Raw genomic sequence first — 20,750 nt, 5'->3', positions numbered from 1 at the left:
TTACGCAGATGTAATGAATACTGTGTTAGTCAAAGTTAAGTAAACTCTAAAGTAATCTGTAAAAATCACTTAAATAAACTGAAATGACAATAATATAGAGTTAATATAAACTAATAAAAACGTTGTGTACTTAAAATACTAAAAGAATTCAGGAAAATATCTTTGAGACTGGGAAGCCTACATGTCTGTGTTACCTGGAGCCCCTTTTTATTGTATTGGAATTTTTAGAAGACCTTTAATTGTGCACCAGGTTTTTTAAATTGTTGCACTGGAAGAATTACCAATATAATAAATACAAAACTTGAGACTAATAAGACCCAACTTGATTGACAACTTGTTTAAACTGTAAAGATGTAACTGATGTGAGCCTAACGAAATAAGTGTATTTAAAAAAGAAACAACAGTATAACACACAAATTTGTATTCATATTTTTCTGTGCTGTACAGTTGGAGTACTGCAAAGTCGGAGCTGATTTCGTGCCGTGAAAGCATCTCCGCCTGTTTCCTCAGGGAAGCGGCATGTGTACAGTTTTATTTACATTAACCGCAGCTTGCCAGTTTACGGACCTTTAAGTTAACTACGGTGAGCTGTAAAGGTGAGTTAAACAGCAGCTGCAATAATGTTAAACGGAAAGTTACAGAAACGATGAAAGACTCAGCAGTTCGTTATTCTTGATTTAAAGTGTGAGTTGCTACAGTGTGTTACAGTGCAGTTTAGTTTAGTTTCGTGAGCTAAATGAGTGATTGAAAGTTAGTGCTGTGATTTAGAGACGCTAATGACGCACTGTGCAAGTCGTAGGTTCCGTGGAACGTTAGCTTCGCCAGCCAGCACGAGACCGAGCCTCAAGCCAAACGTCATAAAAAAAAAGATTTTGCAGTTAATCTCAGCTGTCGTAAAACTAGGCATCTATTAACAACTTCGGTAGCTTGAGAGAAAATGTTAGACCCAGTGTTAGAATTCGGCATTGACAAAATTTACCGAAACACGAATACTTTAATAAAATGTTAACTTTGAGTCAGCAGTTGACCATAAGTGTGATGTAACTGAATGGAGAGGATTAGCTAGCCGTTTGACTGAATTTGAAAGAGTGAGCTAACCTCTTCGATATAGGTCTTGGGATACATTTAAGTGTTTTAAAACCCTGAAATAATTTTTAAAAAACAGCCCGAAGTTTACACTAATGGGCAATCACTAATGGACAGTTTAACTGAACTTGTTAGTGGTATCGCTTGATTTGAATCACGTTACAAACCGGCGGGCGGGGTGATTGAGCAGAAAAGTCTGCATTTGCAACAACCTTTTATTTTTCTTTCTTCCTAGGACGAGGAATGGCAGGCCTTTGGAGAGGCTACCAGGCCTTGATGACTAAATACCCCTGGACAGTCCAGATAGTGACAGCGGGTAGGACAACCTTATCACTGCACATAAAAATAAGTTACACTCTGAAAGCGCAAACGTAAATGTAGAAAAGCTGCAGACAGATGTCACATGAGAAGGTGCAGAAACGATCTCGGGTACACCACACACTGACCTTTGTTGATTAAAATAAAATGAAGGGTCCCGTTTCAGCTTCTGGTTGACTTTACAAACCTTTGCTCCAGTTTAGCCTGTGTCTATTTGTACACTAAAGGTCATTGTACTGTGATCAGGAATAAAAGCAAATGAAAAAAAAAAAAAATCAATAATATGTGTATGATATGTACATCTATTCAAGAAGGTTGTAGAGTCGTACATACTCATGAGAACATCAAGTTTGCATATATTTTTACAGGATAAGTGATCAGAACATCCAGACGAAACCATAAATATATTGATTTAACACACACACAAAAACATTTGAATTGAACTCTGTTTGCCCAAAATGTGATACAGAGAGCTGAAGTATGCTGATAAGTTTAATATGATGCAGGTATTAGACCAAAAATATTTCTGTAACTGTTGTGTAGCACTTTTGGATTTCATAGCGTTGAAAATGGCTTTTAGAGCTCTGGTGGATTCACACATTGGAGCAAGTTTCAGATGTAAATGATCTAACCTAAGCAGTTAGTGTTGTATTAACCCTTTACTTTTTTCAGAAGGCTGTAGTTTTAAAGTACTGTTTGCAGTACTATTTAGTCACCACTAGATAGAGGCAGAGGTTTGACCTCGCAGCTAGAGCAGCTAAAAGGGGCCTCTCTGAGGAATTTAAAAAAAGAGAAATCAGTTTCCTTATTGACAGTCTTTATGCATTTTCAAAGTTTTTAATTTCAGCTGAGTTTGTGAGTTTCCTACAAAAAAACGAAAGGAACGACGCTCCTGAGGTTAGTGTTGACACATCATGAATTTCTGAGCAGTTGGTCTGTTTTTAAATTGTTTTTGTTATAACTACATGTTATGACACATGAATTTAGTTTATCTTATTATTCCATTATGTCCAGCTGATGTCTAATCAGCTGACAATTGTGAGTATTTATACTGATACTATGCTTATTATTCCTAATCAATGGAGCTGAACAGCCAGCATCGACCTAACATGTAGTTACATCTGCAGGTAGGTGCACGTCAGGTTACAGCACAGGGGTTCAGAGGGGTTTACTGTGATTACATAAGTGTGGTGTAGATTTCCTGCTGAAGCATAAATCAGTAGTTGGTCAAACCGAAGAAGTTTTAGTGCCTTCTTGTTTTTTTTTTTCTTTCTTCCAAGCCCTACCATGACCTGGATAATTGAGAACCTACACAGACTTATTGTGGATAAATTACAGACAACCATTCACGCTCACATTCACACCTATGGGCAATTTGGATTAATCAATTAACCTATCCCCACAAACTGTGTGTCTTTGGACGGTGGGAGGAAACCACGCAAACACGGGGAGAACATGCAAACTCCATACAGGAAGACCCCCCGCCTGATGGTCGAATTGAACTCAGGACCTCCTTGCTGTGCGGCAACAGTGCTAACCACCGTGCTGCCCACTATAATAAAGTGAAAAGCTAATAAGTGGAGTAATTTACCACAGTGCTTACTGAGGTCCTGACTCAAGCTGGAGATATTAAGGCCTTTAAATGAGTTGCTGGACCAATTTATTTTTATTTTATAAAGTATTTATGTTAGAAACAAACAGAAGACTTGAAGAGGACCTCTGTGAAATCTCTGCAGTGTTAAGCAGGATTGTTTGTCTAAAATTGGTTTATAAATAAAAAATTAGCAGTGACTCAGGAAATTCGTGGATGACGCCAATGATGATGAGTTAATGGTGGCTTGTTGGTGACAACCCTTTAATGCCTGTTAATAAGCAGTGTGAAACAAATGAAGACAAGAGCTCTGTGATGAAATCCTTTTGAAATCTCATTTGTTCGTATAAATAATTTATATTGGTAAGATATATTACGGAGAAGAAAAACAACTGAGTCTGTTTGAGGGACACATTGCGTGACCATCGCCAAGTTGAACTCGGATGGGAGTTTGTACTTTTGGACAGTTTTGTTGCATTTTAAAGATACTTTTTGTAAACGCCCCCTGCAAAATGTCACTTAAACTTTCACCACTAGGTGGCAGTATTTTATCAGTAGTTGTGTTAAAATTTGATCTCAAGAAACTTTTCCTTTTTTCCAGGTCGAGTTTGACTTCAGCTAATATCTCTTTAAGACAATGCAGATTTTTTAGTAGTTCACATTTGGTTGGGAGCTTTTGTTAATTTTGGAATGCTTATAAAGTATTTTAACACATTATTTTCAATATTAACAGTAAAGTTGATTCTTTGAATACATTTTTTGGCATATTTGCAGTTATTATGCATTAATTACAAGAGTGCTGCCTAATCAGATTCTCACTGCAGGAACAGTAACATGTCTGCACGGATCATATCTGTAGAAGATTGTGCTCAGGGGACTGAGATGCAGTTTCAACTCTGTTTGACCTCCAGGGTCTTTAGTGGGTGTCGGTGATGTCATCTCCCAGCAGCTGATCGAGAGGAGAGGATTGGCTAACCACAACGTGCAGAGGACGGCTAAGATGATGAGCATTGGTTTCTTCTTTGTGGTAAGTATCTTTCTGACTCTCAGTTCATTTACTTTTTTAAAATTTTCCAAATACTTTTGATAGGTGTTACATGCTTGATATTTTTTGTAGATCTAGAGAAACTGTGTGAATCATGAAGAAATAGAATAATATTTTAGTTCGTATGAAAGCAAGTCTAGCCTCTCAGCAGCTATTTTTGTGATGCCTGTCGGTGCATACCCGGGTCATTATGTTAAGCATTTAAAACAGTAATTAGCGCTCACCAAGACATAAAAACTGCATCATAGAATCAAATGTGTTTAAAATTTGTTATCATGGGAGGCATTATCTCCTTTTTTTTTTTTTATAGATGATGGTTCAGTGTGTCCTCTGCTAAAGGGGGTGATAAGGGAAACAAAGGATTTGGAAAATTCATACATTTTTTATTGTGGTCGCTATGCTGACACTTCCAAGTCATTTCATACAGAAACGTTCCCAAACTCAACCAGTGAATCATGCTTCTTTATTATAGACAACCACAGTTACTCACAGCAGTCATTCCCAAACTCTGTGTCCCGAAATTGTGTGTTACGCTACATAGTGCTAACTATTTATATATGATATAATGTAGTAGGAGATTTACAATATGGAAGGTTTTCTGTAAGATTTCTTTTGCCTCCTCAGAGGACACCAAATGAGCACCTTTGTAAAACAAAGTCAACATTTTAAAACAAAGTTTTAAACATACAGAGGCAGGCCTTCTACTGTGCAGATAACACACAGTACAACACTGTGCTGTGCAAATTTAGAGTTTAACTTAAACTGTGTTATGTGTTTCAGTTGATTCGATCTATGTCAGTGTGGCTCCCTGGAAGAAGAAATGTTGCCCATTACTTAGAAAGAATACAGGTTTTTAATTAAAATTCCTTCTTCTTCCTTCTTTACTGTTTGGTTAATTGTTTAAATTGAGGAAGTTAATATAAAGCAAAAAGAAAGATTCCTGCTTGTTTGTGCATCTGTAAGCAATGACTTTAAGTATGTGTGTTCATGATGTACTTGTCTGATCTGTGTTACTTGTTATATACCACTCATTCATGTCTTTGTATGTTTAATTCATCAGTATTTCACTAACTGTGACAGCTGCACAATTCACCCTCCAAGTAGCTCATTTCTTTCTGACGTCGCTGTGACGAAGGCAAAGTTTATTTATGTTTCTGTAATTATCTGAAGCTCCTTGTCTGGAAGGTGGCTATTCAGCACACACAGGACTTGAGACGACATGTTTATTGGCAGCTATATTCATGCATCATGTATCGTTGTCCTTCACATAAATAATGCATCCATTTGTTGGTTGAATTCGGTTTATCTTCAGTCAGCCTGCTCGTGCTTCCGTTTAAGGAGGGAAGCTGTTGACAGAAAGCTGCTGAGTTCTTTTGGAAAATGTTTTTAACATTGGACATAAATTTAAAATGTAAAACTTTTAATGTAAAAATTTGATAAAACACTATTTTTGTATCTTTATGGCCTAAGTTTTGTATTTTGTGGTAGTGGAGAAGAATTCCCTGTTCTGTTGTTACTTGTGCATCTTCTGCAAGATGCAAACGCAGAGTTACAGGACTCGGCACATAACCCCCCCCCCCCCCCCCCTCCCCCACCAAACAAACAAAAAATACTTGATTTTTATCCAATCTCATCTTCAACATCATCTTTTTTTGCACCTCTGGACGTCTGTTTTTTGTTTGGTGTTCAGCTGAAGTCTTATACTTTCCTTGGTTCCCCACTATTGTGCCAAAGTGTCAGTCCATCTTTGTAACTTTTATTTTGGGAACAGGAAGGAGTTGCAAAACTAGCAAGTATGATGGGTTTGTTAATAAATACTTTCCTTGAGGATCACAGCCCACAGTGGTGTACAACTGTTCACAATAATGACTGTTCATCTGAGCTCACAAGTGATGGCCCTCATTATAAAAGCTGGAGAATTTGATTTCAAGAAGTACTCTGTAGTTTTATGGACACAACTAATGTGACTTTGAGGAGGAGTGATCTGAAAACAGCAGCTGAGCTGTCAGCAGTCTGAGGAGAGATCCCAAATCTAAGCCAGGTCATGTTTTTTAATTTTATCAGCAGCAATTTAGAACTTTGTGATTGCACCAAATTTTGACTGATTTTGAACAAACTCCATGTCAGTGTCAGTTTCTCTCTTGTGGACCTGTGTTGATTTGTGAAGGACACACATTTACAGAAAATTGCAATTAGACATAAAGGTTTGTACAGTTCACATAGCAAATTGTTAACTTTGGTTCATTTTGTGAGTTCATTGTGAATAAATGGCTGAATATTTAATGCACAAACCAAAAAGCAAAGATTTGATGTTTTTATTTTTTATGAAATCCATCATCGGTTTTCTGCTTCCATTGCAGTTAAAGATATTAGAAGAGAATTAAGTGGAGAATTTCAAGAGTAATATAATGATGGTAATTTTATTTCTGTTGCAATAAAGGGCCCTGTCATCGGCAGCTGGTACAAGGTTTTGGACCGACTGGTTGTTGGAGGAACCAAAAGCGCTGCCATGAAGAAAATGCTGGTCGACCAGGTGGGACGAGCATCTTAAGGACCCTTAATCGTCGTCGTCTTCTTGTTGTTGTTCTTGTTGTTGTTCTTGTTGTTGTTGTTGTTCTTCTTCTTCTTGTTCTTCTTGTTCTTGTTCTTGTTCTTCTTCTTCTTCTTCTTCTTCTTAGCAAACCGAACACCAGCTCAGCAATAAAAACAGCTTTCTGTGTGTATTTGGCACTCGCACTGAGCTTGTTAGTTGTGGCAAACAGAGTGGATGAATCCTGACTGCTCAGATTGTTTTGACTGACAGATGAGTCTTTGTTGTCCTGATAGGAGGAAACTCTTGTTAGCAGACTGTTTTCCCTTTTTGTGAAGCTTTTGAGCCGAGAGGCTGAGTTATGCAACAGAGCTCCAGTTTTTGCCCCTCAGCTGTAAGTTGGTGGGGTATCGTTGTCATCTACAGGGTGAGCGGACACCCACGTTTGTGAATGCGATAACTCAAGAAGGAAGTCACAGAGGATTTTCAAATTAATACCTTAGGTGTATCTACTAGGGTGCTGAGTGGTAGCACTGGTATTTTGTAGTTGCTATCTAAAGTAGAACATACTTGAAATGTTGTTTACTTTGTATAATGTTTCAAACACACATGATGTCAGATTAGTTAAGAGTTGCAGGTGCAGTTTGATTACTCCTGACTTCGGTTGCTTAGTTATATTCCAGTTTATTCTGACAAAGCTTGATATACAGTTACTTTGCATTGATTGATTTATAAGTGCTGCAGAACAGCTGTCATCTGTTTAGTTTAAGCCTCTGTTTATTTACTGCTTCATTCATAGAAAGAGAGGAAACAGGGTTCAGCGCCAGCGAGTGGCCGATGGTGGTAGAACAACTTTGAACCAGGAATTCCTGTTGTAATTTAATAAAATAAGAATATTGCTGAATATAACTGACTATCATTTTTGGCATTGAGTAGCAAAAGCTGCAACGTTTAAATGTTTAGTCGACTAGTTGCACATAACTATAATCTGTACCTCATGCTTCCTGAATGAATCATTAACTTTAGATTAAGGTACACAAATATATCAGTAAAATTATATAGCATAAACTTGGAATGCAACTTGTCTGTAAATGTCTAAAAACTAGTCATTTTTGGTAGCTTCATGCTGCCCCCTGCTGTGTTTCAGTGAAACTGCAGCAGAGCAAAAAAAAAACAGTATCTGCTTGTTACTGAATAAAATATTTACTGGAGCAAAGGGTCCACTTGCACGCTTGAATAGTGATCCAGTCGCACTGTCTGCGCTGCTCGCTTCACCTCAGTGTGCATAACAAACAGCAGCACTTGAAAGATTTAAGGTGATGCAGCTGTAGCGTCTTCCTGCGTCAGACCTGATCAGCCAGAAGAAGTCGAGTGACTGTTCATGTAAGATTCATACTAGGAACAGTTTAACCTCAGTCTTTCAGATTTCTTAGATTATCACTGGTATGTATTTTATTACTTAATTACTTAAGTAATAGACTCAGTTTGTTACTTTGTTTCTGGACTCCATCAGCTTCTATGGAGTAGCAGCTAAGCATCCCAAGATCCTCGGAAAAACAAATACAATCGAACGAAATGAATGAAACATCAAGAAAGTAAGACAAAAAGAAGAATGACAGCGAAGGAAAGAATTCATCCTCCATGATGTTTCTTTAAAGACTTCCTTTTCCGGATGTGCTGCAGGAAAATGTTTTGTCACAAGTAGATTAATTAGATATTTATCACCCAATTTCTCATAATCAAAAGTCATGTTCTGTTTTTAGGTTGCACGTTTACTGCTCAGTTTAGGTTGATGTCACACTGCCAGAGGGGAGCTTTTTAAATAAAACTGACCTGAAATCTGCTGATTTAGGCCACAGCAGTTACACTTATGATTAACTTCGGATTCTTCTTCTTGTTTTTTTGGTTTGTTTCCTTACAGCTGTGTTTTGCGCCGTGCTTTCTGGGAGCCTTCCTCTGTATCTCTGGTGCGCTGAACGGACTGACAGTCGAGGAGAACGTCACCAAGCTCAGGAGGGTGAGTGAGTTTTATTTCAGTATCCTGTCATGATTCATTCCCAACATCATTACCCAGCGGAAAAACAATCCAGTGTAAAATGGGAAATAACATGCAAAACACAAGAAATAACTCTGTGTCATGTGTCTCTCACCCTTTGACCCTTGTGAAGTGTAAGTCTGAAAAAAGGCGTTAATGAGCCTGAAAAAGAAGCTTGGTAGCAGATAGGGCAATAAACTGGGGTGTTGGTACAGTTGCTTGACATTTTTCTGACCATTTTTAATGGTCACCTTTAACCCTGTGTTGAATGAGTCCATCAGTATTGTAGTGTTGTGGAAAATCTTTCAGGTGACGTTAATCAATTTGAAAAACTCCACTTGAGGTAAAAGGTTAGAGTTTGACCTGATGTGTCTTCAGCTCATTTTTTATTTATAAATGTTACATCGTCACGTAAAAACAGGTTTATCCAAAGCCTGAAAGGTATCGGTTTGAATTGCACAGATAAATTACTTTGTGTTACCGTAAAATTGCATTTAAATACATAGAAAAAAGAATCTATGATTCAGATTTCAGATGCAAAGTCTTCGTCAAACCCTCCTTTCTTTGTTCTTCGTGTTCTTCATTGTGTGGCATGAATTTGACCTTTTTAAGCACTAAAACTAAACCTGAGACGAACAAACTGGTCAGAGAGCAGTAAGCTTCCTGCACGCACACAGCTCAGGTAAACGACAGTACACAGAGAGGAGGTTTGGTTTTCATCATAGCTACAGTATCTGACCTCCAACACTCACCTCTCATTATTATTGGAAACTATTTCCTGTGATGGAGGAAGAGATGAGAGAGAGAGAGAGTGTGGAAATAACCAGTGTGACTCATACCTTCATATATACGTGTGCGAGCGTGTGTTTGTATGCCAGGTCAGAGCTAACTGTCATCTTGTGCCAGCTGCTCAAACGCCCGTCGCCGCCTTGCTTTCCCAACATGCTGCTGATCACCATCAATTATTTACAAAAGGAGAGGCGCAGACCTGAAAGGCCAACCTGGTAAATGTCACAAAGGACAGAAAATAAATGACAAATGCGCTCGTTACAACGGGGTCTGGCACTGAGGAAATGTGAGATGAAAATGAATGGAGCCTCTGACCAAACAGCCGCTGTGATTGATAAATCTGGACAGAGTTCCAGTCGCAGCTTTGCTTCTCTTGTTTACCTGTTCTGCTTTTTACCTGCAACTGTTTGGTCAGAGTCTTGGTCATTACTCAAAAATAAAACACAGTACACTGGAGAAAAAGTGAGAGAAACAGGTGAGAAGTGTGAGGCTCTGGTTTTAAAACATCACAACTTTATCACTGCACAGTTTTTCAAGGCACTTGGCAGGTTGGGGTTTTGAAGCATGTTGTTCCGTTTGCCGTCATTCTCTTCCAAGATCAACTCCACGATGTCAGGGTCAGACCACATGCTGTGCTGTATAACTGATCAGAGTCTGAACATTCATAATATTCTGCACAGTGTAAAGACAGGAAGAGCAGAAAAGTGTGACCGCTGTTAGATGTTGCATATACAGTACAGGTGTGTAAAGTGCAAACACAAATATAGCTTCCACGTGCTGCCCTGAGAAGACCTGGATCCCAAAACTTGAACGTTTAGACAATCTTATTAGATTATTTTTAAATGAATAATTTAGCTGAATTTGGGGTTTAGTATTTCACTAAAGTTTTACAACAAAACTTCATATTTATTGCATCCTAAAAAGCTCCTAGAAGAGGTAAGAAAGGTCCCGTCTTGTGTGGGTAAAGACATTGACGTAATTTCACCCCAGGTGGCAAACGAGCTTGTTTGACCATAATTAAAACACTGTTTTCACCCTGGAAAAAAGGCAAAAAAATATTATAGCTGGAACATTGGCTTGTTGGTTTTATATGCCAAGAGATGTCAGGGTGACCTTTAAGTAGACAGGTTGGGGTTTTTTTTGGTGTGTGTGTTTTGTAATATTGTGTGTTTGAGAGAGAAAGTTGTTTATTAAGAGCACACACCTGATTTCTACCTTCAGGTTGCATCGCCAGCATAACAAAGCGCTTTAAGACAATACACACAGACTTCAGACACAAATCGTCTGTAATATCCAGTTAGGTCTTTAAAAGTATTGTCAGGGTTTTAGAGTATATTGAATTTAGAGTTATCTGATGAATGAGGGCTTTAAAAGCAGACATTTGATTAAATATAGAGGAGTTACAGCCTAACTGTAAATGTGCTGCAACATTTTTCTTGTTTTAACAAAATGAGTGAAATAAAGTGTATTTATGTGTGGCTGATGAAGGTGTTCATGCATACAGTTTACCTTCCGTTTGGACAGAAACTACTCACCAGCTGTAGTTTGAACACATCAGCATTCCTCACTTCCTCCCCCACCGGCAGCTTCAACTGTTCTGATGGAAAATGCTGCAGGGCTGAACTTCGTACCTAAGCAGGAGGTCACGAGTTTGTCCGTCATGTTTAAGTGGAGAAACACTTTATTTCTGTCTTTTAAATACAACTAAAAGTTTCCTCTTAAGATTTTTGTCTTTTTTTTTAGTAGGCTGAGGGAGAGGAGTGCAGCTTTCATGAATTAATGTACTCTCAGTGTCTGCAGTGGTAGGTGGACAGGAAGTCTTCTGACACTCATTCATCCATGATCTAACTGATGATCTCAGGGGCCAGAAGCTTGGATCTGTGGCAGTGAATGTGAAATAAAATATTCATCCATGAACAGGAGCTTGATGAAGGAACAAAGAAACAAACAGATCTTTGTTCAATTATGTAAAACAATCTGTGCTGCTAACTGTGTGTTTCCAGTGGGGGGGGATGTGTACGACCAAATCATATCTTTAATGGGATTGTTTTGATGTTGAGTCAGTTTACTTTTTATTAAAAGAAAGTATGTTTGGAATCTGTAACAGAGTTTCTCTTACAGGCTCACGGGACAGTGTCACATTTCTTCTAGACATCCTCTGATTTCCACATGAAGAGCTAGCTAATAAAGAAATAGTTCTTCTTTCTTGGATAGTAAATTATGTTTTAGAGTTGCTTAATTTAACACAATAACTTCACATTTGAAACCTCATGTTGAACTTTTATCAAGACCATGTTTGTCTATTTGGGGTTTTAGAGGAGTGGAGAGGAGCATGATGCTCTGATTATAACAGAAGGCGATATGAGAACCTGAAAAAGAAAGCAGCAAAATAACCATTTCCTTTCCATTGTTTTCGTAATAAATTGAGTTTAGCCTAAAATATTTGAATGTTTGTCATTAAAGTAATTTCAGTTGGTACCGACATGATAATATTTCTCTTTCTGTGTTCACAGGACTACACAGATGCCCTGATCTCTAATTACTATGTAAGTGTTCAGTGTAATCTATTTTTCTATCTCTTCAGAATATGTTTCACTGATCAGTTGAATGTTTCCTGTTTGTTTCAGCTTTGGCCTCCAGTCCAGATTGCCAATTTCTACTTCATTCCTCTGCACCACAGGTGAGAGTTTGATGGCTTCATTAGCATGCAGGCAGTGAGCTCTGATCATATTTGAAGGTTAGTGAGAGCAGAAGAAGCTTGTATACAGAGTCAAATCTTAAGGGTTTTATTTTTACATTTCGACTGCTTTAACACAGTCATTTCTGCACTTTTAGGATACATACTCTGTCTGATCTTAGTGGATTATTTTAAATCTGAAAACATGTTTTGAAGTTGTAGTTTTACTAGTTCTGCATCTAAATGAGACATCATTTGTTTCACTTGTGAAAATGTCACATGAAACCAACTTTAATTGTCTCAGAAAGCCTTTATTTCCATCTTTATGAAACTCTCCGACTTAAACTGCATCCAAACCAGACACATCAGATTTCGTCCTCCTTGCAGGCTGGCTGTCGTCCAGGTCGTTGCTGTTGCTTGGAACTCCTACCTGACCTGGAAGGCCAATAAGATGTGAAGGACGCTCACAAGTCCAGCCTGTGTCGTTCTCGCTGATGATTACTTTGCACTCATTCGTAGTGTGTGTGACATGGGCGTAACTTACTTTAGGCTACTTAGTCTGCTGGTATTTCCAATGTGTAAAGCTGTGACTGAGTCACGCGTAAAGGTCGGGAGAAACGGCTCGTCTACTCCGAGTGACAAATTCACACTTGAAAGTCAAACTTGCATTTGCAGAAATGTCTGTGAAAGTTTATTATTTATGGAAATGGGATTTGGCGGTGGTGCTGCAGTGTATCCACACATACACACTCATACATTAACACCTATTGCTCACAAAGGAAACTTTTGTAATCTCTTTGGTGTATTGACATCATTGTTTTTGTACTATGTGTTGGTTTTTTCCAATAATGGACTTCTAGTCAGATATTTTAAGTGTATTCCAGAGTTTCTAATAATGTGATTTTAGTTTACATAGTTGTGTTTTTTACTTTGTCTAAACCTGCCTCATCTTTTACTTTATTTTCCTGAATTTGACAGATGAAGAGGTCAAACCTCCTGCAGCATTTACAAAGCTGCATTACTGGATTAAATTTTTCTTTCTTTTAAAAAAAAAATCAGAGTAGTGACGTTTTTCTACATTCGAGAAGTGTTGCAGCAGATTTGACATCTTCAGACTGTCTCCTTTCCTCTGTGAAGTTTGCAAGCAGGTGAGGTTGTGTCAGCTGTCTCTACTTTTCTTTTACATTTGACAGATCTCAGGAAAAAGCTGATATAAATGGACAAGATGCCACAGTTTGTCTTCACTCAGATTACACCAACTCTTATCTGCTTTGAGTTTATTTTGTTGGTCGAGGTTCCTGTGGTTAAAGTACCTAATCTAACATCATGGCTATGTAAAGAAAGAGCCTTGTTCCTTATCTTATATAGTAAGTTACAACAGTTGCCTCAAAGCGCTTTATATTGAAAAGTACAATAGACCCTACAATAATACAGAGAAGAAATTATTGTAAATTGGATTTAGGTCTGAATTTAAAATAAAGTGCATAGAATAAACCATTGTATAAACGGGAGTTTGTTTCCTCTAGTCTAAAGCATTTTGAGTGTTCAGTAAGGACAGAAAACTGCTATGCAAGTGCAAATACATTAATGCAACACCAACATAACGTGTCATAAAAGCACGAGTGAGATCAGTCTTCTCTCTGCAAGGACAGTCATATTTACTCAGATGTCAAACTGTTCCTTTAACAGTCAGCGTCACATTTTTTCTGTTAAACTGTAGCTGCTGAAGAGTCACCACTAATCCGCAACATAACCCAGGATCATGCTAGTGCTGCGTTCCCCTTTTTCAGGACATGAAGAATCTTTTTCTCCATAATGTGCACATTTTTGATAATTAAAGGTCACATCTGGGGTAAGAGCTAATAAAGTTTTACACGAGTTGAGTTTATGAGTCTGTGGTGTGTTTGACCTCGCTAACTTTGCTTTGGATGGGGTGGGGTTTGTTTGTTTGGAGGGAGATGTGGAGGCTGCTGAGCTGGGCTGCCAACCAAATTAACTGCACACATTTTCTTTTTTTTTGTTCCCCCCCCCCCCACACACAAACACACACACACTCGCGGTCCATATCAGGGAAAAACAAGCGGAAAACGTCTGACGAATCGATTGAAAATCTGCCAAATATCCCCACCGCCTGCCTGAGGGAAATGAGCCTCTCCCCAGAAAGCTGGATTTCATTTTTTTAATTCATCTCCCAGGCTCGCTGTGTTTGAGAATTAAGGCCCAGTAATTAAACGAAGATACAGTGTGTAGGCTTTTTAGCAGCACAACCTGCGAACAGTGTGTGATGGGGCTGACATCTGTGATCAAAATGAGCTCTGATCTGTAATTTGAAGTTACTGATGTTGGCTCATAATTTGTGTGGATTTACACAATTTGTGACCTCAGAGTGTTTGAAAGAAGTCATTTTCTCCTCATTTTCATGTTTGTCCTGAAGAAAAAGTGAAAACAGCAATATAGTTTCATATGAAAGATGATATTTGCAAATTTTCATAATCAAACTGTTCTACAGGCTGTTGCTAGCAGGCATTGTTGTGTGTAAAAGCACAAAAATGCTCTTTTGATTCCCAGATAATAACTTTATGTCTAAATTTGTAGAACCCAAAGATAACATTTAGGGAGTACATTTCATCTCTGTCTGTGTATGTTATGGGTAATCTAAGGAGATTAGAAAGAAAAGCAACTGGACTTCTTTAAGTTTCTTCTTTAATTTCATCTACTATCATGATTTAACACCATAGAAGTCAGTTTGTTTAGCTCAGAGTGAATTGAGTCAAACAACTGAGTTGTTTAATGAATCAGAGGAAATGCAGGGGAAAAGCAAATTTACAATTGCTGCTCCTTTAAAAATAATCTCCCTCTTTAAAAAAGAAGGGAACAGCAAGTGCACACAGAGCTAACAACCCCAAGTATTTGAAGTGTTTTAAAAGAAGAAAACTTTGTTGTGATTATGCCAGACCAACTTTATGTAATGTGCAGTGTATTAAGAATAGCTGTGTGTGAGGCTGCAAAATGTTTCAGGTCTGTAAAAGGAAAAGTTGAACTTGAGGATGTAAACTTGTGTTTGGTCTTAATTACTTTTGTCCCCTATTTACGTGATTCATAATATTTAACTATGCAACTCTGTGACTCAATCAGAGTAAATAGCATCTACTATGGATTTCTTTATATTCTGGTTTCACTGGTATAAAAAGTGAGCTTTTACTAATAATCCCGTGACGGTTCAGCACCATAGACAGCTCCCTCACCCATTCAGTCCGACTTTAAAGACGTTTTTCATGTTCTCAGCTTCTATTTAATCTTTAAAAGTCATTTCTTTGTCTAATTTGGCCAAAGCAATACTTTGCTTTAGAGCACAGCCTGGTCAAAAATAAAGGTTTAACTTCAGGCAGGTGAATGTGAGCTGAATTAATGTTGATTTATTGTCTTTTGCATCTTCTTGCATCACTTCAGCGCTTAGTTTCTGCCTCTAATTCACCTCTAATTCTTTCATTTGAACTTCTGAAAGTGAAATAGCCCTTTAGCAATGCAGTGCAGGGAGACAGACTCTTCACAGATTTTGATTCATATTATTATTATTCAGATTATTCATATTTAAGAGAGAATTTAAGGCAGTGCGGGTTGCAAAGAAAAAACATAATCACGCACAACCAGAACAAAATAATTCTGATAATATAAGTATAAAAAGTTGGGCAGTTTCCTGAATCGCCCCAGAAATCGCACACCCATTGACACCTTCCTCCTGTACCCCTGTGAGTTTACCTCATCAAACTTGATGACCCACCAAGGATGAAAAAGAAATGAAGCTGTAAAAAAAAAAATCACGTCCTTTATTCGCCGTCCATCACAGCTTCCCCAGCTGTCCCTCGGGACTTCTGTGCTTTGCGTCTCGATAGTTGTCCGGTTTCCAATGCGCTATCTGTGCTCACATTGACGTCAAAGGAGCGGGCAGGACGTATAAAACCCTCCGGTCCCCTCCAGTCTCCGCTCACAGGGACTTTTCAGACTCTGCTGAATCTCACCGGCCGACCGCAAAGTCCAGCTGCAGCATCTGGAGACAGTAAAGTAAGAACAGTAGTTCTTTCATTCACTCTAAAGTTTTGTTCATCATTTAAACTTTTTAATAACCGCGCAGTGAGGTGCTCGTCATCTTATGCGCTTTAGCTTGAACAATCTTTGGCTACAAAAGAAAATGTCGCCATTAAATATTCTTTTGTAATTTTAATTCCAGTTCAAGTAAATGTTCTAGAAGATTTAGGTTTCCCATCAGATTGACAGGTAGCATTTCTTTTGCCTTTGGAGCGAACATGAGACTTTACATCTGCCGAATCACGACCCAAACTAAACTTTAAAGTTTTAAAAGTGTATGAATGACACGCTTAGCTCAGAGAGAATGTAAATAAAACGCAACATTTCCAAGATACACCATGAAACGTACTTTTAAACCTGAAGGTCTAAATGTCATCTTAAGTGTTTCCTTTGCTTGCAGGACATGAAGCCAGTCTCCCTTCTCCTGCTGCTCTCCTCGGTCCTCCTGTCATCACACCTCCGTCCAGCCGCCGGCAGACCGCGCACCTTCCCTGGCTGGATGAATGGCAGCGGTCGCCTTCAAACGCAGCAACTGGACGAGGTGCTCCTCAGAGCGGCTGCCGCTGGGGACAACGCCGCCTCCGATCTACTGGGCGAAAACATCATGAGGTTTCTCCAGAGGAGGAACCCGGATCGTCTCCACCTGCTCCCGCCAGAAGAAGACAGCGAGGAGGCGGAGGAAGCGGCTATGAGGACCGCGGCGCAGCTGCTGAAACGCAGCGAAGAGCCGCCGCTCTCCATCGACCTGACCTTCCACCTGCTGAGGAATATGATCCAGATGGCCAAGATGGAGAGCCAGAGAGAGCAGGCTCAGCTCAACCGCAAAGTGCTCGACGAGGTGGGGAAGTAAATCTCTGCTTCTTTTTGAAAATGCCTCCTTAACAGAGCCCAGAAGCTGTATCAATATTCCAGACCTCTGACATTAGTTTCTGTTCGTGCGCCTGCCTTCCTCTCCACATCATTTTACGCACAGTTGGTGCCATTTTACGCATCACAGCAGCTGTCATTAAAATGTAAAATGTTTTAAGTGTTATTTAAAGACATTGTTGGAAGATATGGAAAAGGACCTCTCAGACCCCCGCTGATCTTCAAACACACACAATCCTCTTAATCTCTGGACTTGTGGTGGCAAAAAGGGAAAACCCTTGGATATCGAGTCGTTTTCACTCTTTGAAGTATTGGATGTGGTTTGACTTGGAAATCAACACTTCTTTATGAATTTATGTCTAAAATAAGTTGTTTAAGCAGTTTGTGTGTATGTGTTGTAAGCTTAATGTTTTCAGAAAGACTAAGCTGACCTGGGAATCTATGAACCCACTGAGAAGTGCTTTAGTTTGACCTTTGAATGCTGTAGATGTGACACATTAAAAGAAAGAGTTTATGGTTGCCAGCAGCCACAAATGTTAAAAAAATATGTATTTATTCATTTTTAGTTAAGTATAAAGTAATACAAATGCACATTCAGATTCATTTAGATTAGTTTAAGCAAACTACATGTTTGTACAGAGTTGTAGAAAATGTATCTGCTTGCCCAAAGTTAAATTTCTGTCACTGTTGAGAACCAGAGGACAAATTTTCAAACCTTTTTCTGTCGGCCCAACTCGCTTGTATATCATCACTTTGTCTCTTGATCAAGCTCAATAGACAGATGGTTATTGCCTTTTACATTAATTTCCCCCCTTTCTGTCATTTTTCTTTGAGCGGGAGCACTATCACCTGTACTGTATCTACTGTAGCATGGTAACCTACAAAAAAAAAAAAAAGGAAAAAAAAAATGCTTAATTTTACTGTAACATTCATGTCTGACACCAGTCTCTTTGTTTTAGCAAATGAAAAAAAAAAACAAAGCTTTTTGCCATTTATATTTTGTAATAAAAAAGTTTGAAGTAAAAGTGGATGCCTTTGATGTTGTTATTGTTGCCATCTATGTGTGTGTATTGATCATAAAATACAACCTCATACTCTGATGAAGTGTCATCAAGTGTTTATTACAGCTGATCATTTCCAAAGTCAGGAGTGAAAGAAAATTGAAAATTGTTCCTATAGGCAAATGTAACTGGAGTTGAGTTCAGATGATTCTCGTTATCTTTCACTAGCACCACCACCAAAGGTTCAAACTTTCAAAGCAAAGTATTTCAATATTTTCCTCTTTTTTTCTTTTTCTTTTTTTTTTTGCAACCCATCAACATCCTCTAGCTGACCTTAATCAGACAAAAATATGTACACTGAACACTAAACTGTAAACATAAAACCATCAGACTTTGCTGAGGTCATTGTTTCTCCTCTTAGTATTTTATTTTTTGAGCTCTCCTCTTGCTCCACCTTCAGGAAAAGCCAGTTTCTCAGAATTACACATTTGTACAATTTTTGGAATTTTCCTCAGCATATTCACTGTCTACATTACAGTAGTTTAGGGTTATTTCCTGCCTTCATTGGCCAAAGGGCAGAAATGGGCAGGTTTATTGGTCCATAAAATGATTATGAAACAAGTGGCAGTCAATTTTCCTCCCTATCTTGATATTTCATCTCCTTGTGATTACTGTGCAGGACTTTGATGGATTTGCATCTCTTCATAGTCTTTTTTTTTTTTTCATTTATGGAAAATTTTGCCAAAGATTGCATAGGCCCACCCTAAACATTTCAGTCATGAAGGTGCCTTAGTTTGAATTCAAATGACCTCCATTGATTTTTCTCTGATGCCACTCCAATCTAAAAGCCTTACATTTGCATTCAGCTTTTACTTTCTGGTTTAGGTCCAATACAAGGAGGCTCTGTTTGGGAAGCTTGTTTTCATTAGGTCTTAACCTGGGACTGTGTTCAAGGCAGAAATTCAAATAAGCAAATTAAGTGAAGTTTCAAGTACTGAATAAGAACAGCTGTTGAAGGACACCAGTAAAATATATCAAGAAAATTCGCAAAGAATGTGTCATCATTTTTAAGTAGTTTGTTATCTCATCATAGGAGCAGCAGCTGATTAGGCTCAGGCTTGATAGAAGTGACAGTTAGTGGAGTTGTGTCCAAGTTGTTGAACATGATAAGACAGAGAAGAAACAAACGCAGAAGTGAAAATGGCCTCTGGGTCCTGTGTTTCTATGACTCAGTCCATATTGTGGGTGTGTGGCTGATTCTTCACCAGCTGTCTGTGTGAGTGTGTACATTGTGCCTCACAAATGCCATCGCACTTCACTTTGTGCATCAAAGGAAAGACAAACGTATCGTCTTTCTTTAAACTCTGTTAATATGTTCACGTAGTAAATAAGGCCAACAAGCATTTTTACTTATTTTTACTTATACTTATTTTAATTATGAGGTAATGCTAAGTCATGTATTATTTTATTTATGATATAGTAGATATTTTTGGATTGGGTCTGGTGAAAAATTCCTGTCTTTTTTAATTATACATGCATAAAGTTTTTAAATTCTCATGTGTCTGGGGTCATATAAACTGAAATCAGAGTAGTCAGGATGTGGATTATGTGTGTATAAAAAAGCAGCTGTATAACAGTACTTAACATCACTGAAGCCTTGGACAATAGTTAAAAATGTGGTTAATTTTTCAAAGACCTTTCTACAAAAATACATTTGCATACATCAGATAATAGATAATACTGGAAAAACTAGATGAACAATCCATTAAATGGTTACTGATTGATTATCAGACAAACAGGTGTTCAACAAGGATCCATTCTTGGACCTCTTTTGAGCTCCACACACAAAAACCCATTACCTCAGCCAAGAAAAATTGTAATGTACATGTTTATGCAGATGGCACTGTTCTACATGGCCAGTGTTTCTCACATATAGACCTTACTTTGGTGGTGTACCCACATATGTTAAAACCACCCCTTATGCGTATTTGGCAACTCATCTCTCTCCAAGAATGACATCATCTGAAATCACTAATGAATAATTTGATGATTCAGTATCATTGTATTATTTGTCTCTCACACTGTTCTGGAGGAATTTTCTCGTTTACACTTCAGTTCATTGAGGTTTGTGAGCATTCACTTACACAGCATTTCTACTGGGATGAGGTCTGGGCTTTGACTGGGCCATCGTAACAATTTTTTTCTTTCTTTTTTTGAGCCGTTCTATTAGATTTGCTGAAGTGCTTGGGATCATTGGGATGGTTGTGTAACATATTTTCAACCATGCTGTGAGATGCCCTCACATTTCACCCTAAAACGCTTTGGAGTCCATCTTTAGTTAAATGACTGCAAGGTACCGCCTGTCTAAAGAACATTGTTCCAGACGTTTTGTGTTTTGTTTAGATGCTACTTTGCAAACCTAAGATGTTTTATTTATTAATATATGTTTGTTCATTTTTACTCTTCTGTAAAGCATCCTTAATGTTCTTGAAAGGCACTGTACAAATAAAAATAACAAAGTTAATATTATTAATATTATTATATGTAGAAGCTTCTTGTGACAGTGCTTTGTCCCCTGGTTCAGCAAATATCCATTTAGTCTAAATGAATCCATATAACACAGACCTGTTAAAATGTACAGTAAATTATATTGACATTTATTATTAATAATGTGATTCAAACAAAGGGATGATCTATAGTGTGTGTTGTGGTATTTAGATACAGA

General features: G+C 38.2%; 2 protein-coding genes across 4 annotated transcripts; both read left to right on the top strand.

The window, feature by feature from the left end:
* The first annotated feature begins 468 nt into the window (after positions 1-468).
* mpv17 (mitochondrial inner membrane protein MPV17) lies at positions 469-13,954 on the top strand. Of its 3 annotated transcripts, none has more exons than XR_437006.3 (8): positions 469-596; positions 1,322-1,402; positions 3,907-4,022; positions 6,481-6,573; positions 8,492-8,587; positions 11,908-11,940; positions 12,022-12,131; positions 12,459-13,954. XR_437006.3 is itself a non-coding variant. In XM_006793540.3 (8 exons), the coding sequence occupies exons 2-8, from the start codon at positions 1,330-1,332 to the stop codon at positions 12,526-12,528; spliced, it is 534 nt and encodes a 177-aa protein (XP_006793603.1). In that variant the 5' UTR covers positions 469-596; positions 1,322-1,329; the 3' UTR covers positions 12,529-13,954. The 3 variants fall into 3 exon arrangements, 2 of the variants coding, with proteins under 2 accessions (XP_006793603.1, XP_006793604.1); XM_006793540.3 differs by having other exon boundaries at positions 12,022-12,074; XM_006793541.3 differs by lacking the exon at positions 469-596 and adding an exon at positions 837-1,088 and having other exon boundaries at positions 12,022-12,074.
* A 2,043-nt stretch (positions 13,955-15,997) lies between these two features.
* Positions 15,998-17,280, top strand: ucn1 (urocortin 1). The gene is made up of 2 exons (XM_006793543.3): positions 15,998-16,133; positions 16,558-17,280. Exon 2 carries the CDS (start codon positions 16,561-16,563, stop codon positions 17,005-17,007), a length of 447 nt encoding a protein of 148 aa, XP_006793606.1. The 5' UTR covers positions 15,998-16,133; positions 16,558-16,560; the 3' UTR covers positions 17,008-17,280.
* The last annotated feature ends 3,470 nt before the right edge of the window (positions 17,281-20,750 follow it).

Source organism: Neolamprologus brichardi, chromosome 15, assembly GCF_056152115.1.
Source record: "Neolamprologus brichardi isolate AB-2024 chromosome 15, ASM5615211v1, whole genome shotgun sequence".
Classification (NCBI taxonomy): domain Eukaryota; kingdom Metazoa; phylum Chordata; class Actinopteri; order Cichliformes; family Cichlidae; genus Neolamprologus; species Neolamprologus brichardi.
Note: the sequence above shows the minus strand (reverse complement) of the source record. Positions and strands in the feature narration are given on the sequence as shown.

What these genes read in the sequence shown, in the direction of transcription:
- mpv17 (XM_006793540.3), top strand. Translation starts at nt 1,330, where the DNA reads ATGGCAGGCCTTTGGAGAGGCTACCAGGCCTTGATGACTAAATACCCC. An exon ending in AGAAAATGCTGGTCGACCAG is followed by an intron (nt 6,574 to 8,491) that starts GTGGGACGAGCA and finishes GTTTCCTTACAG; the next exon opens with CTGTGTTTTGCGCCGTGCTT. An exon ending in CCCTGATCTCTAATTACTAT is followed by an intron (nt 11,941 to 12,021) that starts GTAAGTGTTCAG and finishes TGTTTGTTTCAG; the next exon opens with CTTTGGCCTCCAGTCCAGAT.
- ucn1 (XM_006793543.3), top strand. Translation starts at nt 16,561, where the DNA reads ATGAAGCCAGTCTCCCTTCTCCTGCTGCTCTCCTCGGTCCTCCTGTCA.